At 39.7% G+C, this 19,615-nt stretch overlaps 1 protein-coding gene across 1 annotated transcript in view; it reads right to left on the bottom strand.

The window, feature by feature from the left end:
• Positions 1 to 18,938, bottom strand: part of ZNF704 (zinc finger protein 704) — a 68,297-nt gene extending 49,359 nt beyond the window's left edge. The window contains exon 1 of the mRNA XM_009489308.2: positions 18,697 to 18,938. Coding sequence (XP_009487583.1) covers positions 18,697 to 18,923 — 227 coding nt within the window. The 5' untranslated portion in view covers positions 18,924 to 18,938. The remainder of the gene's footprint in view (positions 1 to 18,696) is intronic.
• Between the last annotated feature and the right edge of the window lie 677 nt (positions 18,939 to 19,615).

Raw genomic sequence — 19,615 nt, forward strand, 5'->3', positions numbered from 1 at the left:
AGATCTATGAGCGGGGGACGGGGGGGTAGTACCTCCGCACCTTTCAGGCTTTCGTCCAACTGGGCATGAGGGCTGCATGACTAATGGGTAAGCCAGACCACTCACTGCGGGCACTGCCTCCTCCTCCCCAGGTATCGCCCATCCCTCAGTGACAACGCTCCTAGAACCACAATTTACTTAATAGGTGGCTGTTAACAATTCTTTGTGAAGCACAAACTCATCTCAAAGTTTAAAAGGTACCCTGCCTTTTTAAGCTCCTCTAAAAATCCTCAAGAAAATTCACTTTGGCCCAAACGTTTATGAGTTTGGGTTTGACCCAGAGACACAGGCAGGTTGTTTATCTGGAGCATTTTAGCTAAATCCGTTCAACAGTTTGATCTCTACATCTATAAAAACAAACCATTTTTTGTCGTATGTTATACTAAAAAATTTTATGTGCGTATCAAATCTGTAGTGACTAAATGTGACTTACTCTGTCTTAAAGACCTCATTGAGAATGAATGTGTTTGAAAGAACTAGTGAAGTCTGAGCTCCCACCTTCCTCCTATGAGCACGCAAGAAGGATTTTCAAAGGCTGCGGAGTGTCAGCTGTACAAAGTAGCCAGCCCCTCGTGCTCCTCAGAGGTGACCGGCTGCATTTTCTCCCAGCAGGGCTGCTTGCACCTCACTTCTGTACTGCATTTCAGTTACAATACGCAGTGCTAACTTAGCCAGCTGAAATAGTCTCTGGCAGCTGTAACCTCTTCTACAAGCACCATCAGACTCCAAAGATTATCAAAGTCCACAGGTGTTTCCTTTGTTACTTTTTATTTAATTGAAAGCAAACAAACTAGATGTAATTTATCATTGGAGCTAAGACATTATGTGGAGTCTACTTCCCTTGAGGTTTTCCTCAGGAGCCAGAGTGACTTGGGAGCCTAAGTCCCATTTTCAGTAATGCTTCACGAGGCTTAGGTTGGTAAGTGTGTAACTGCTGACAATGCCGTACAGGTGCTTTGAACCCCCGCACCGCCTAGCAGCAGGGGAGTCACCCAGCTCATTCCTGTGGCCTGAGCTGTAGAGAACATCAAACTCATGAAACATGTTTTCTTACCCGAAAAATATATCCTTCTTCTGCTACTCACTTTTATATTTGGGGTAAGTGAGGTATAAGGCTTGGTATCACTGACGCTAAGCTCTTCATAAGGTAAGCTACAAAAAAAAATGATGACTGATGCTTTTATTCTTCTTTTAAATCCCTACTGCTGTGAAATACACTCTTCTGTCTGAAGACCAACCTGACTGCAAAATCAGCTTTAAACCAGATGAAAAAATAAAAATCTCAGTTCTTCATACCCAGACCACTATTAAAATTTGCCATTTAATACCTCATCTGGACTGATCAGAGACTGGCAATAACCTAAAACCTCTATGTGCAGCAGGATGGATAGTCGGAATCCACTACCAAGCCTAACAACTCGGTTGTGTCTATCTAGACAATTCACTTACCCCAACATTATCAGAAAGTGGATGATTCCCAGTTTGACAAATTCATGCACAAGTCTCACCACAAAAAGTCCCAGACAACTGCAAGTCTGGGTGCTCAGTACCTTTAAAAGCCACGCTTTACATGACTGGAGTTAATCACCCAAAGATAAAACGTTTTAAAGAAATAAATGACATTTTAAGAATGCATGCTTTTGACCATCCTTTGAATCCAAACATGAGACTAGAAGAAGCATTTTAACATCTAAGAGAAAAACATGGGCCTTTTTTTTTTAAGGCTATTAGGCATACAAGGCAGGAATGACACAGATTTTTTTATAAGAGGGGGTGCAAGCTTTTATATGGAGTAGAAGGTATTTTGCTTTGGGTTTGGATCAGAGGTTTTTCCCTATTTTTCAACTTGACTTTGAGGCGAGATTTGGAACAAGGGACCTCAGAAGTATGTATGGGGCATAAAAGTTAGAAACAGAAGCTGGCTGTTGGGAGTCAGAAGAAGAAGAAGGAAGGCAGGGCTGGCAGTCAGGAAGTCTCCACTTCTAATCCTGGTACAGTCCCCGCCTTGCTGGGCAGCCACTTCCTTCTGCTGTATCACTTCTTGAACATCTTTAAAGCGGTTTCGCTTACTGTTCTCTGTTATTTTAGACCATATTAGTGTCTGTACAGCACTGAATCATAAAAATGCTGTACTAAGCATTATTATTTTTATCATCAGCACAGTTGCTATCCTGCATACATTGAAGCAGACTTGATAAATGTTGAGGGTATCACCATCTAAGTAATTCTCTTTTTTCCCCCCAAAATAAACTGTCATCTCCCTGTGCATGAAGTTCAGTTATAAAGCAGAAAGCATCTTCTCTTCTAAATTATACAGCACACTAATATAATATGTGCTGCAGTACATAACAGTGCACACACATGGCCATGGGAAAGTACACGGGAAACCATTTGTATCAAATGTAGTTAGCAAAGCAGAGTGATTAATTTTTGGATGCCATGTGTTCCAACTGGATGATGCACCTGAAAATATTCAGTAGGAAATGGTCCTTCCCTTTAACACAGGGTCATCTGTTCAACCATCCCCAGGTCTAACTTCAACCCAGTTCCCACAGAAAACAATTAAAGTATCCTTGGGAGGGGAAGGGAAAATAGGAATTACCTCTGAAACTCATCTACAGCACAGACTTTTTGAATTCATATTCACAGTGCTTTACAGATATGCATATATATTTTATATATACTATATATATATACACACTTATACAAAATGAATGCTTTACCACCACTGTTTTGCAATCTGGAGTTTGTCAAAACCTATCTAGTGCATCACTATTCAAACAAATAGCAATCAAGTTTCAAAGCCACATGGGTGGACGGTTGCCAAGCCACCCCTTCCTTTTAAGCATAAAACAATGCATCTGCTTTATACCTGCTGTAAACAAACCGCGTTCAAAGCACCGAATCCTCAAACCAAGCTTCCCTACCTCCAGCAGCATTCTGCTGTCGGGAGCCTATGTACATTTTGGGGAGCACAGAGAGGAGGAGATGTGGGCAGAAGGAGCAGCTGAAGTATATTAAGCATTATAAAAAAGAGACAACTCAGTTTAAACTGCAGAGCTAGCAGCTGAGATAAGACTATTGCTTTTACAAGTGAACAACAGATATGTCTTCTCTAAACCAGTTTTAGTGCCATCCTTCAGTGGACAAAAGTGGCATTTCTGGGCTTCCAGCCATGCATGAACTACAGCAGATTGGGTGGGGTCCAATGCTGAGCCCATACAATGCATTAATGTGGAAAATATTATGCTCCCTTTCCCAGAAAACAAATGCTACATTCAGTTTGCAGAACCTGTTACTTCTATTACCACGTGAAAATGCCAGTCTCACCCGGTTATTCTACTCACTAACCTCACAGAGGTACTCGACTAGCTGTGGAGCTCTTCTAATCTTCACCACTATTTCACCTTCTGTGTTAAAACTGGAGAATAGAGGCAGAGGGGGGAAAAAATAATAATAAAGCCACAGAAAATGTTGATGCTTAAAGGGCACAATCCACAAATTCCTCATGAGCAACACAGAAGCCACAGGCATCTTTGGCTCCTCCTTGTGATGTGCTCAAGGGTTGCTGTCACCGTGCATCTCTGCTGCCTGGCGTCAGTCCCCTTCCGTTCTCTTCCCTGACCTGACCCGCCGCTTCCCTGGAGGGTGCCTCAATCCCTTGCCCTCGGCAAAAGGCCAGAGCCTGAACATCTGTGACACCATGAAATGGGATACTCACCCATGGGATGTTCATTTTCAATTTTATTCATGCAACCCATATTAAATAGCAACTGGATAAAAGGTGTCCCTTCCACTCACCAAAAAGACTATCTTCCAGTATGTAAAATACGGGGTTGGGGGGTGGGGGAGGAGGAAGGGGGTATATTGTTCTCCATGCCCATTGGGGTAGAGGGAAGAAGCAATGGATGTAAAAAGCAATGAGGGAGGTTTCAGCTGTAATTGGAAAATATTCTAGCAGTAAAAATATTTAAACCCTGGAACTGACTGCCCTTCTGAATGACGACCTGCCAATAGGTATCAACTTTTAAGAACATATTAGACAAACAGTTATCAAAAGGCGTACATAAAACTGATCTTGCTGGGGGGTAAGCGAAGACCTATATGACCTGTGGAGGACCTTCAACCTGTAATTTTGCTGTTTCAATGCTATGAATCAAAATATGCCAATATCTATCATATCTTCTAAACACAGCTCTGCAGCAACAGTATTTAAGCTACCAGTGTAATAAGTGAGCAATTATTTGGCATAGATGATGATACGGGAAATCTGGCAGTACACCAGAAATAAAACATGCAGTCACACATCTCCTAAAACATAAGAGTTTGGGAAAGTATTCAGCATATTTTTAAACAGAACACAGTACAAGTTTAAGGTTGTTAAAATCTGTTCAAATATTTTCCATTAAAACAACAGCAATTCTCTCTATCAACAAGACAAGGCTCTGAGGTAATGACAGCATATCCAGTTTTCCTATCAAGATAAACTCTAACATAAACTAAGAATTAACTCTATGTATATATGTTTCACGGAAATAAGTATTTGCCGATCACAGCGTAGCTTCCTGTAACGTCTTTTATAAATCCCACAACTTTTTCTATGCACACTGGGTACTGCAGACGATGGTCAGACCTTGTTTTCATTGAAATCAATTAGGGAAGATGTATGGTAGGAGAGCCAGTTTGCTTCAGCGGAGCTACACTAATTGCAAGAGCAGCCCATTGCACGTGCAGCTTGGCACTGCTCGCTCCCATCTCTAGCTCTCATCCTCTAGAGGCAGCTGCCCTACTGGGTAACAAACAAAGCTTTCTGATAGCCTAAAAAGGGCCTGGTTTTGTATGCAGGTGGAACCAAGGTGCCCTCAACCCCGTAAAACATAATTTCCATAACAGGTACCCACTCACATTGTGCAGAACCATCAGAATGGGCGTCCCCGTACTCCTATGAATGGGCTCGTGTAATGGTCTAAAGATAACTATACATGTTTTGGGCTCCAGTACAATGTAAACAGAAAAAAACTGATTAGACTTAGCAATATATACTGACAAAACTGCTTTAGGAACAGAAGAAATTAGCCATCTGTTCATAATAGTTGTTCTCTGGGCTTTTTGTTGTCTACCTTTCACTTGACTTGTGGGTTTTTGGTTTGGGGTTTTTTGTTTGGTTGGTTTTGTTTGGTTTTGTTAAGGTTTTTTGTTCTGTTTGTTGTTTTTTTTTAAACTAGAAAGATAAGCTACTTCAAAGTCTAGTGTTTTCTTTAGGTTGTGGTGCTTACAGAAATCAGTAACAATTTGTCCATCACTGCTTATATAAAGAAAACAATGTGCATGTTGTTTGTGGCCTCACCACAGGAGTTACTCAGCAAATTTTAATTATTCTGTTGGTGATTTAGTGTTGTATAGAAACATATCCTAGCACGTACACACATCTGCCCTTGCTTATGAAAGTTTGTTACTTTTGACTAGATCACAGAAATGAAGATGCTTACCACCAAGCAAAGCAGATTTTGACCTTCAGTCTGTTGTTCACTGTTCCCCCCCAAACAAAAACTGAATATAATCAGCTTATATAACAAATGTTGATAACTTCACAAAAATAATAGTGAAAAAATGACGATTGGGTTCACTTATTTCGTTAGCCAGCTTTGCTTCCTCCCAGCTACTTCCTTCCCTCCATGAGCCTGCACTGCTCTCAGGAGCCTTCCTTCCCAAACGGTAGGGCAGGCAAAGGTTACCTGGGTATTTTCCAGGCACTCAAATACACTCAGTGCATAATATGAGAACAGGAGCTTTTAACCATGTAATTCCTTAATTCAGCACAATACAATTTATCCCAAACATTGTTTATAGTATGTACCATAGAAGCATGAGGAGAGACTCATTTCAGAATATTTGGAAGTATATCTTTTGGAGAGGAAGAAAAATTTATTCCTCATTGGAACTAAAGGGAAGGTTTTAGAAGTCCAACTGTGAAAAATGTAAAGCATTTGAAAGAAGGTGAGGTTTTGAGAGTTGCTGGTGTTTTTAAGGGATGGCTGGAGCAGAGGCATACCCACAGAAGGAACAGCATGGAGAGAACAAGTGGGAGGAAGAGAATCCGCAGCAATAGATGGGTAGGTGGGAGGCTGTATAGCACAGTGAGTCAACAGGAGATTTTACAAAGCAGGAGGGCAATCTAGGCCAGATGCTTTGTCAGTTCCCATGACATCAAGGGATACATTTAGCTTGGACAAGCTTTGATTTAAAAATATAGGTAAGAAAAGCAGAAACACATAGAATGGCTTAATATTTGCCCCTCGATTCAGGGACGGACAGGACAGGTTGTTTTCAGTTTTGAAGTCTGACTAGATTTTATCTTCTGTATTTCCTGTTTCTGATATATTTGACAGCAGGTAAATAAGCCGTACTTCTAGGACCACAGAGAGGCAAATAATGATAGAGCCAACATTCCTTTAAAGGCACAGATGGCACTGAAGGACTGTGATGAATTGGGGCTCCTTTATGAGGGTTGTTATTTTACCAGACACATACAATAAAAACTACCTAGTCTCCTCAGCTGTACCCGAGCAGTCCCCTCCATCTCAGGGGGGTTTCACAGGTGATATGAGGACAGCATCTACTGCTGTAGGGGCTCAGCTGCAACCACGATGCTGGGGCGGGCAGCTGCTGAGACCTCAATCCTTGTCTCGCAGAGGGAAACCTAGGTCCTGCTGGGCAGCGCTGGTACGTGGGACATCTACTGACCCCTCATGGTTTCTTTCACAGCAACCACATTTTTCCTCGGCTCATAAATCCAGCTCCTCATCACAGATATGCTGCCTCTCCAATTCCTCTGCCATAATAACAACAAGCAACTCAATTAATACTGTGAACAGTTTGGACGTCTGCACAACAGGTTGCCAAAAAAAAAAAAAATCTCAAGGAAAAAAAAAAAAAACCAAAGATAACTAAGAACATTTGCTGCATAATGTAATTCAAAGCTTCTATCTGTAGGACCAATACAAGCCGTATTTATTAATGTTACACATTATGTCTTAATTTAAGATGTGAAAGCTTGGTTTTGTACTGCTTTAATGTTAATGATTTATTCTAAGTGCAGCACATATCCAGTTTATTTTGGTAAGACCTTTATTATACATTCCATGTAGATTTTCTCTCCAAGCTTCTTACTTGGATCAAAACATAATAAAATGACAAAATTGCTGCATTTCCCTGCATGCATTTGCTTCAGAGATTAGCAAGAGATAGTCATGTATCGTCCTTCGTAATACTTTGAACTTCCGTCAACATCATTGTAAAATATATACCACAAAATATAAGTAAGTGTAACCACAAGCCTTTTTATGTGACATGTTTTAAAGGGCTTTCAACATTGATTAGATTTTTATTATTGCTGTTGTTGGTATTCCTGTGATCTAAAAGTACTCCAGGTACCAGAAGTAGAAACACTAGTTTAGAAAGGTTAAATATCCGCAAGATATTTCTGAGGATATCAGAGATGAGTGCACAAGTATGTCACACAAACACATGCTCTGATTATATATACACATATGTATATATACACACACACAAAAAAAATAGTATCGGCTGCTAGGAAAAAGCAGCCAAAATATTCTTTCTGAATCACTGGCACAGATGTTATCAGGAAGTGGCATCAAACCTTTTTTCACAGACACTTTTAATGAGAATGAAATATCAAAGCAGGCCCAGCACATCCTCTTCACCATCTTTTCCCTCCTCGCCCAGAGAGGTGAGGAATTGCCTCACACCAAGCTATCAGGCGCACACCGCTTCCCGCTCCACGCAGTACGTGCCACTGCGCGTGTGTGTGTCTTACTTCACTGCCTGTCTCAGCTTCAAGGGAAGAATGAATCGAAGAATGAATCGGACATTCATGGTGAAAACAAAAGCAATGACCCAAATTAAGATAAAGGGGGAAAGCAGACAGACACAGCAGGCAGCTTAAGTTTGGGAGCACAGTATGGGATGAATAATGTCCTTCATACACAAAATTAAGTAAAAGACTACAAAGTATTTTAACGGGCGTTTTCCTGGGGAAAGCATTACCTAAACACAAGCTTTACTTCATTATAAAGCTGACCAAAATGACAGTACATCTGCTGCTGGTGGAAGTATCACCCTCTGTCCCTCCTCAAAGAAATAGCCAAGACATTAAGTTTTGGGTAACAAACCAAATGAAATGAGGAACAGCAGTATTGCAAAATAAGAATAACTTATTAAAAGCATCAATTAGCTATTGACTCCATTCACCATCTGGAATACTGCCATTACTAAAACCATCCATGCATCAACACAGTAGCAGCCTCAATGCAGTATGCCAATGTTGACACTGCAGGGGACGACTCTTTCCACAGGACAAGACAGCTCAGGTGTCCAGCCACATGTGGGCTTCTGGTACGCTCCTGGAGAGAAGCAAGGACAACTCTGAGATACCTAGAATTTAGCATAATGTATAATTAAGGAAAAGAAACACTCAGCTACTGTATTCTGGCAATGCTACTCCGTACTTTTTCCCTCAGTCTCCCAAGGAGGCTATTTTGAAGACACGGTTATCAAACAAACCATTTCACATACACACCCACTAACAGCGAATGTTTTATCCCAAAATGAGAATGAAGTTATGTTTCTAAACGTTGGCTCTATACAAAGTGTAAACATACATTTGCTTGCGAATGTTAAATATTTTTAGCAAAATGTCTCATCTCATTTCATCTTTTATCCTATGGATGGAAGAGCAAAGTACTTCAGGATGTACTGCCTCTGCTGGGACCACTAATAGCAGAAGTTCATGTTTCACACACAACTTCCACCTCGTCCCGTGAAGATGCTACCACCTCTGTCCTGTTCACTGGGTACCAAGCACAGACGGCCCAGGGTTACTTGGCAGATGCAGCATCAGATCACCTGTGGGAATTCCTGTGGCAGAATTTAAAATACAGATGCGTGCAAAATTGCAAAACTCCTTCTGTAGTGAGTTTCACTAGTGTACTTGAAGAACAAAAACTATTTTTTATTTTTGGCTCGAGACAACTGTGAACTAGACATTCAGTATTTATTAAAACCACATTGAACACAACAGGTTAACTCTTGTGAACTTCCAAAAAACAGCCTTTCAGCTGGGTATGGAACTACACTTTCCATAGGGAACAAAAGCCACGCTGCAGGTCACGTGCAGTACACATCTGGTGCAATACAATCCCATTGAGTGCTGCTTCAGTAACAAAGTCAAGGGATATTTAATTTTGAAAGACTAGGAACTTACCAAAAATTGTAGCTGCTTCATGCAGACCTTCTGTATCTAGCAACGATTCCACCATTTTCCCCAAACGATCAGGGAGTAAAAAGGGAAGAGTTGGAGCTTATACTAAACCATGCAGACAACTAAAACCACAAGATGATGTGGTTCTGCTTCAAACAAAAATAACCTGTTAGAAAAATCTAATTTACATTAGATCATAATAGATTACCTTACACTTGTAATCTAGATACTGATATTTCGAAGTGATTAAGTCCTCCATCCTTTCACAACATTCCTGTTGTCACAAAAACAGAAGTAGTAATAGGCAAACAGGTATCTGATGCATATAAACCAACATAATAGAGATTAGAAAATCTTTCTTATAGAAATTAATAAAAGGCACCTTAAAAATAGCCCTTCATCTATACAAACCAATTATACACTTTACGTACCTTATAGAATCAATAAGGTTAGATGAGTTCCATTGTAATGTAGTTGTCTTAGGGATACAAACAAAACACTGAAAAACCCTTGTATACATAATGCAAGCGTATTACTATAAATGGAAAAAAGTCACACTTTCTACCTCCTTTTTTTAAAATGTGTAAAATTAATGTTTTCATGGAGATGATGCTAAAGGAGTTAAGACAGAAATTTCTAAAAATATTTTACAACTAACAATCAGTGATACAACTTCTCTCAGAAAGGCAAGCTTCATGTCTTTCCTGACCTCAACGATAGAATACCACTGCATAAACTAGAATATTTTCATTTTATAGCATTTAAATAAAATTATAGCTATGCACTTGGCTATGATATATGTAATCAATGTAACCATATACATGGTAACCCATTCTTGCACATTTCACAGATACACAAGTTATAAACCATGTACCCACTGACTTTTTTCTTTTTCTCAGCACAGATGGCATTTCAAGAGGAAATTTTTTTTGTGCCACAGCTAACACAAACCACAAAGAAATTACTCTTATTGAATATTGCCTGCTGTTGAAGAGTGTTTTGAAATTACACTCCATTTTTTAAGGGAACTGAAGAGCTGAGAACAAGCCGTGCATTCACAGCAATGGCTAACAGATAAAGCAGCAATGCTGACTGAAAGCAGCTCTTCAAGAACCAGTGCTTAATGGTCGCTGCAGATTAAGGACACATTTTTCCTCTGCGCCACATTAGAGGAATTCATTGAAATTTGCTTGGTAATGAGATCATTGTCCATTGGCCATTTCCATCACACAGATAAAATTATTTAGCCTTTTTTCTTGGCTACCAGTGGAAGAAGATTTTAAAGTGAAAGTCATACTTCTATAGATGAAGACAAACCTTTCTCAGGAGTGCTTTGAATACGGGATCTTCTAGAGAAATGGGAAACTTATTTTTATGTGTATATATACATATATGTGTGTATATGTATGTATACATGCACAAGCAAAATCTTCTTTTGAAAATAGTAATTACCTAAAATAATACAGACTCCAATGCCAGGCAGTAGGACAACTTAGCATTACCACATTTAACTGCATTATCAAATTCTCATGCTTTTACTTTTCACTGGAATTTCATTCCCTAGGAATGCCATTGCAAGTCCACAGTTAAAAAAATGGACAATAACATTGGCCAAAAATCCAGAGGGCTAAACTCACCAGCTGTGTTAGAAGTTCCCTCTCCTAAAATTAATACTACTGCACACATCAGAAGACAGGGTGAAAGTTGAAATTATGGAAACCCAGGAACGAACTAAGATGTCCATGTGATGACCAGTTGCTATGAAAAGCCCCACCAAACAGCCACTTATTCTTGAGAAGTAAGCTTCATCCATATTCCTGCTAGGTCCATCACTCTTAAATCATATCCTGCTCTCACAGGATCAAGTATAGTAAATCAGGCACAAAGACCACAACCACACGTAGTTGCCATTATACCAAATTGTGTGAAAATCACTATGAAGCACAAAACATTATGAGTAAAGAACAGAAAAAGCACTTTGCTTTATTCATGAGATTAATATTCCCTCAGCTTTGAACATTACTGGGAAAAAAATACTTCAAGAGTAATGTTAACTCATCCAAAATTCACAGTTAATGAGAATATTATGTTGGCAAAATCCTGCTGGAGAGGCCAGCCAGAGTATCTAAGACTGGTGATGAAAGAATAAATTGTGCTAGGCACATAATTGGTTCCTCTACAAACTGCAATGGATTGAACACGATGGTTGTAGAAATGTCAGTAATACAGTTAAGTACAAGATATCTCGAAACTCTCAGACATGCACACAGTACAACACAAAGAAATGGGGGAACTGACAAAGTCCACTGAAAAATAAAGACACATTATGCACACTTTCAGAGTAAATTATTCTACAGCAGGGGACGTTACACCTTTTTCAAAAAATGATCCTATCCAACATATCGCTGTGGCTCTCTGGCAGTGGGGACTTCGGAATGCTAACGCCCGAGTTTGTACCACCTGGCTATGAAATGCCATCTTATTTATAACAAGCTCAACCATGCCTATGTTCAGCCAGTCTTTGAATGGGACAGTCCTACTGAGTGTGTCCTCTGTGCCCCAGAACTCTTGAGACTTGAACCATCTCACCACTTGAAAGGTGAGTTTCCAACAGTTTGCAAGCTGTCACGAACGCTGTCATCTCTCTCGGCATCGTGAGAAGCTGGTTCAGCTATCATGGCAACAAACACTATGCACACCCAGGCAAGTAATCTGGAAAATGACATTCCCGTTAAATGAGCAAGGTGACTTTTAGAGTTCTAGTTTGGCTCTGTGGTAGCTACCTGCAGGGTTTTTATTTGCCATTTAATCTACACTTTTCAAAGAAGCTTCTGCTACATCGCTTATGCATGCTGCAGGCAGATCAAAGGCATCTAGAGCTTGAAGCACATACACAGCCCTTCCAGAACACAAAGAAAATTTAGTATTAGAAAACAGCATTGAGAAATGCAGGTTTTTTACTTCAAAACATGCTAACAGACCAATTCTCTGATTGCTCTTTGGATAAGCCTCTTTTTCCCATTAACAGTCAGATCCTAGAAGGCACCACACCTTTTTGCAACAGACCATGACAAGCAGTTTACCATCGATATTAAACATAATCAAGCCCTAATGACTGCTTGGGTGAAATCCAATCAAGCTGCACACATATATTTAACTAAAGAAGTCTAGCAAAACAAAGCAACAATTTACTACGTCAATAATTAGCTGGTGTGGATATTTGGAGAAGCTGCTTTTAAACGCATGGTATTGCCAACTACCAACAGTTTTACAGAAGCCCTGAAACATGGGAATGACTCTGGGAGTAATTCTCATTACATGAAAACCAACCATTTTCAAAGTTTCTAACTATCATGGATGCACCATAAGAAAATAAAACTTAAGAAATGGAAGCACTCAACCTATAGGATGGTGAGAAAACTTGGAGAAGAACTCACACCCCAATGAAGTGCTTTTGGGCTAGAAGGAAAGCTGGAGAGCTCAGAAGCTTGCAGAGCTACAGTCAGTAAATCTGAAGCACAGCCTGGTTTCTTGGCCTTCTGTTTTCACCCATTTAACTGAAAAGCCTCAGCAGCCAACAAATAGTTGATGCCCTCTGAAGTTGTCCCATCAATCCACTGCCAAAGTTGTGAGGGATACAGGAAAGGACCTCCCCCAAGGAGAACTGAGGAGCCTTCTAAAACAGATGGAGAAGAATCACAGAAGACAGTCTCTGAATAAACATCTCTGGATAAACAGAAAAGCACAACTTGATCGTCAGGTTCTTCCCTCTGTGAGTAGATTGGGAAGTCCTCCTAGTGAGGATATCATAGTTAAGCAGATACTGCTTTTGATCTTGGAGTCAGACTCCTGGAGAGTTTTGGCTATGAAAATATGCAAATGTTTCCACTAAAATGCACGGTGCATAATCAATCATGCCCAGCAGGCTTTATGGATCAACAACACACTCTCTAATCAGAAGGCTGCCCAGAGCTATGTTCCTGGAGAGACCAGGCAAGAAAATAATTTAGGGATGAAAATGCAGCACTGCCTATACTGTTTCTTTCTAACAGTCAGAAAACACGACTGCAATTCATTTTGCTCCAGTTTTCTGTAGCTATTCTAGAAGGACCTAAAGAGGCAGTGGAGAAGAGAATTCCTAGACATGTTTCATTTACTTTATTTCAATTATTCCACATATTCTTCCATTAAATTATAAACTAATTAGTAGATAAAGTATAGGTACATGAATAAATACTAATTTCGCAGTAACTGAGCAACTTTTTTTTATAGAAAAGAAACAGAAGATAGTAAAATCCAATATATTATTGTCATGGCAAATGTCACTGCTTAATAGCAGTGAACCAGAAGGGCAGAGGAATTAGAAGGTTTTATTGCACAATAGCTATTTTCATACTATAGGAAGTGCTTAAGCAGCTGAGGTTTAGCTTTGGCTTGTCTTTTAAGAGTACAAACTTAATGCAGAAAAGGTTAGGAAGTTAGAAAGTTTATGTTTCTTTTTTTCAGTAAGATAGGGTACAGGAGGACTGGGGAAAAGGAGAATGTGTGGCAAGGGGATAATACAAATTTCACAATATTTTGAGGTCATCTAGCACAAGTTAACAAAAGCAAAACTATTCAAACACTCCCACCCATCAGAGGGGTACGAGCGATGCCTGCCTAGTTCCTTCTTTAATTCTCTTAACCTTTTGGATGTTTCCAGTTACTCCCTTCTTGGTCACCAGAAAGGACACCACTTCTGATACTAATGCATATAAGTTTTGAAGGGTTTCCAGCTACAGCTGGTCAAAACACTTCTGTCTGAAAGGACCTTTAACCCCATCACCATTTCCAGACATTTGTTCTCACATTTTACTCAAAAAAAGGAGAAGTCATCCCCTGCTCTCCATTGCCCACCCTTCCATCCTCATCCTCCAAGGATCAGGCAGAAGCCGTTCCCCACGTGCCTGACCTGCACTGGGTCCCTACATCGTGACTCACACCCACCGCATCAGCAGCCCAGGCTTTTTCTCATCTTTCTTGTTGACTTGCTTTGGGAGTAAGTGTGCATTATGGTAAGTAACTGACGAAAATACAAACGACCAAAAAGGCTCTGTTAACATCCATGCCACTGCCTACTGGGGACATCATCTTTGATTACATATGACCACTACCGATGTAGCTGCCCGAAACGCTGGTAGACCTCTGCTTGCTTCTGCCCACAAGACAAGATGATTAGTCCCTCAGCGACACCACTCTCTTTTTAGAAAAAGACCTTTCACTACTCAGATCCTAGGGATCTGGGCTGTGTTTGATTGCTCATGTTTGAACTGGAGGTCAATGTAAAGCATATTCTCCTCTGTTGTACAGATAACATCTCAATTCTCAGAGATAATTGCAGTGTATAGCTGAATGGTCAGACCCCTTTCTCCAAGACAGCAGTCCTTTATGCACCAAAACTACCAATAAATTCAAAGGGAAAGTAAAGAATTCAAATTTCCTTATTATTTTAAAGAATTCATCTACTCAAGTTGAACATTTATGCTCATCTGAGCTTCAGAAGTAGGAAAACTATTTAACTCGCATAAGTTTTGTTCAAAATGACCAAAGAAATCTGAAAAGGGAAAGACTTAATGCTGTTAACCTCTCATTTCATTTTTGCATTCCAAAACCTAAAAAAGCAGTAAGAAAAAGTCATGGTCTCCTACTATTTTAATCCAAAAGACACTTCCAGTACAGCACGTAACATAGAGAGAAACGTCTGCAGTATTTATGTAAGATGAAATGGAAAATGTAAACAATCAACTTCAAATTTAATTTAATATCAGTATTAAAATTCTCTTGCATGTAATAAAGTATTTATTTCAGGTCTGCTACATTAAGCCTGACACTATTAGTATAAAGAGCTGCCCTATGAAGCACCTTCAATATGCCAGGACTTTGATGGTTAAGACACCTTGTACACTGCAGACCCCAGTTCAGGTCTTTGCTCCAAATACAGCAACAAAAGGAGCTGAACCCCACACCTTCCATGCTCCAGGCAAGTGTGTAACTGTTGGGTTATTAATTACATTGTATTGTTATTAGATTGCTGTATTAATTAATTAGATCTACCTCTTCCTTCCAGATTTCATTAACAAACAAAACTCTAAAGCGTCCCATCTTTTCTATTAGTTTCCCGTTTTCCTGCACGTGCACATGAGATGGCCACCAGCCTGTTCCTGCTCTAGAGTTCCATCTACTGTAATTTCAGCACACCTGAGTACCAATCACCTGAAACACCAGGGTCTCAGTGAACATATTTTCACATTTCTAAAATTTCAGAGTCTGTAAGCAATAACGCAAGCCCTGCAGCTGAATGCCTCAGAAGCAACATTTATTATGCTGCTGTTTTCTGAACTTAGTTATTTTGGATACAGTGCCTCACAAAGATTTCATTCTTATTCACTGAGACCCTTAAAAACAGGTAAGATGGGATGGGCTTTGTTTTGTGGTCAAAGTGAAGTACACTTATCCATGTTACCAGCTCTTTTGCAGACACTTTTTCAGAGCTCTTATGGAGATACTCCATACATATGCCCTTGTGCATATGTATGGATTCCGCAGTATGATAAACTTCTGTCTCAAAATCACTTACATATTGTCCTGCGTTTAGTGGGATACTGCAAAATTTAACATTACCCTTTACCTTGGCTTCTGAAGTAAAGTGGGTAACCTTCTCAGCTCTACCAAGGTTTTAAAACAAAATAAATAGCAAGCTTCACTTCCATAGCATTTTTCTACTTCAAAATGATAGCTGAAAGTTTTTTTGTAAAGAAGGTGCATGTAGCAATAAGAAACTGAAGATCATATTAAACTCCTTATTTCTCCCATGCTTTTGTAAACATAATCTGATTAATTCAAGATGACCTTTCACAATAGGATAGGACAAATAATCTGTGAAGGCAATCAGCAAGCTGCAAAGGTGGATGGATGTTCTCATCAGAGAGGACAGTCGACCCAACAAGTCCTGCCAGGAGGAGAACAGAGGAGAAATTCATCTCTGGGGAACATGCAACTCCATCAGCACAGTCCTAGACAGAAGACTGGAAGGGGCTTATAAAGAGGCAGGAGAACATCAAATGCCTAGACTCTCACTTCTCAGAGAATATGACTTAATAGATCAAACTGTGCCAAAGAGGAAGAGAGACTGGGCATTCCCATCATTACAACAACAAATATTTAGTAAGATCTCCAAGCAAAGGTTTTAGCACTCTTCCTGTCCAGTGTGGACAAATGGCCCAATAAATCACCTCATATTAAAAGGGAAACTTATACTTGTCCTCAAAACTGTTGCAAGTGACAGTGTTTATCATACTATCAAATTTAGACTCCAGGTTTGTTTTCTACTTCAATCTCTAATTCTGCTAATGCAGCAGCTCAACCTACATGTCTGAAAACATGCATCAACATAATATGATCATTTATGTGTTCACAACAAAATACAGCAACAACAAACAACTTCAGAAGGCATCTTTGCAAATGAACATATTTCATATCATAAGTATCTTGTGCTCACAACTGGTGTCACAATTAATCTTAAGAAGGCATTAAAGATGTTTATTCATTCTCTTTTCACCTTTCTGGGGAAAAAATAGCCACCCTTCCAAGGAAGGATGATCTTGCAGTTACAGAAAAGGGGAGCTCGACTCCTTCTTCAGGTGGATTATCTGCATGAAGGACACAAAAAGGCACTTCTGTACCTTAGCCGACTGAATTGTAAAATGGAAATGCTAACATATGGTTTGAGCAGGAGGTTGGACTAGCTGATTTCCCGAGATCCCCGCTGACCTGAATTTTCTGATGATCCTATTTGCTTTGAGACACATAAGCATGAATGAGAAGGGTACTCAGCCATCACAGGGTTGATTACTGGTGAAAATCTCAAACAAGTATCCTAACACTTTCAAGCTTTTCATGCATAGCTTTTTACTAGATATATGTGGGGGAAAAAAAACCCTGTCAAAATGCTTGTGAACTTTGCAGTTTTCACAGGTGTCATCTATAAGAGCCAGAGGAAAATGATGGTTGTTCTGTTCTGGATGATGTGGCAGAACTTGCTGGTTTATGTTGGTTTTTAGAAAGCAAACAAACCAAAAATCCAACAAAACACCCAGCTTGACTACGTATTTTTTAAGTGGCACTATAAACTCAGAAGGCATTTCACTGAATATTATGTGCAGGTGAATTTATCAGGCAGGTTAAGGAAAAAATCTTTGCAGATAGACTGTTGCCAACACGAAATCACAAGCAACAAAAGGAAAAAAGAAAAAGCACTTGTCATCTTGCAACGCAGAACACCCAATTTGTTGTCAGTTTTTCACCACTAATACAAGTGAGTCTGTTTAGCATTACTGGATATGTTTCTTTTATACTAATGTTCAGCATTCCCTACAGGAGTCATTCCCTTTCTCTCTCAAAGCAGTGAAGTCCTTCCCCAAAGTTCTAGACTCTGTATTTTCTAGCCCCTTCTCTTTAAATCACTAGCCAGTATGAAATTCTCAGTTTCTCCTTCTCTTACTGTAATTCCACTTAAATATCAGGAAAGAAATAAGATAGACAAATAAGCCTTGCATTTCTTTCTGTGATACATGCCAAGTCTCAGATTAAAGAACAACTATTTTTCTCAAAATAATTCCTTATAAATAGTTTATAATTAAAAGTGTAACTGCTCAGATGCGAATGCTGAGGACATAAACATTTATGTGCACTCACAACAGATCCTCAAGGAATAACAAATTAAAAAGCAATACCAAAGTCCCCATTTTGTACAAATCTGATTTCCCTGCATTGGCCTTTCCTCACTACTTTTTTCTATTAATTAATTTCATAGACCACATTATGACGTAGCTGCATACCTATACAGGGATATAACAGAACACAAGATACTACATCCACACTACGCAACATAAGTCACTGCACACTTCCATGAGTATAAAGTGGCTGCAGGTATGACAGTGTAAAAAAAAAAAAAAATTCTAGCCGTTAAGATGATTCTGTGTCTAATTTAGACAATTACTTCTTGGGATGAAGCTGGGTCAACAACCTTTTCCTGTTCAGATATGTCCTCTTCTGGGAGTATCTCAGTTGCAGCACGTTACAAAAGCACAAACATTGCAATAGCAATACAAAGTCCTACACTGCAGATGGTCTCAGTTTCTGCTACTAGTGTTTTCAATTTTCTAGCAGATCCCTCAAGTAATGGAGTTGTGATTGACTCTGGACTGCTTGGACACAAATACTAGTCTTATCAGTTCATTGTACTGCTTACCAAACTTGCCTCTAATCTGCCATTAAAAAAAAAAGGGGGAAAAAAAAGCTTAAAACAAAACACAACAAAAAATCCCAACTTTCCTTACCTTGCTGGAGGCACATCAATATTTGAAGAAACAACCTTGCGCTTCTGTTCCAGAAGACAAACAGAACGAGTGTTTTCCTTTTCATACTCATGAGCTCTGTTTGTTTTTTTGGTCTCTGCTGGTTTTAAATCTTCTTCCTTTGTGGTGAACAGGAGAAACTGTTGGTCTGGCAGTTTTTGACTGATGTCACTTTTTACATCCTCCTGTTGAAATGCAGGGAAGGTCATTTCACGCTTGATGCTGGCTGCCTGTAAAATTAAAAGCAATTATTAAATTTTCATCTAATGCTCCTACAATGTAGGGGGAAAAAACCCAATACCCACAGGCATTTGCTTCTAATTAGCTCTTTGAATCAGAGAATACCATTTCTTTGCCCTTCATAAATTCCGAAACTGCCATTAATTTCTCAACAGTGTCAAAGACTATCCAGGAAAATAAGCAATTCTTGTCCATTTGATAAAGCAAGCAGTTGGCTCTTAATGCTGAATCAAAAAGGTATTTGGAATATCACAGTATATACAACATATTTAATGTACACACATCTGCGCTGCTTAACTATGCAAAAGAAATCCTAGCTGCCTCTCTCCTAAAATTCCAGGAAAAAAGGCAGAATTTGTCCAGATAAGAGGCAACCAAGAAATTAAAGCGTTTCTGACAGCCACTTACTGGATGCTTTAACAGCTGTATTTGTAAATGAGGGTTTACTCCAGGAGCGGAATAATTTGCTACAATCCAACTCAGCTGCCAGAAGGCAAAGGGGAGCAAGCGATGCCGGCAGGACCTCCGTGAGGAGCCCGGCTAGCGGTGAAGAGCACGGACACACACAGACGCAATGTCACGTTGTCTCTCTGGCTGCCAGCGCTTCCCAGATCTTCAGGTCTGCTGCTTGCCGTAAGCAAAGACTTCCCAAGCAGAGAGG

Source organism: Pelecanus crispus, chromosome 2, assembly GCF_030463565.1.
Source record: "Pelecanus crispus isolate bPelCri1 chromosome 2, bPelCri1.pri, whole genome shotgun sequence".
Lineage (NCBI taxonomy): Eukaryota > Metazoa > Chordata > Aves > Pelecaniformes > Pelecanidae > Pelecanus > Pelecanus crispus.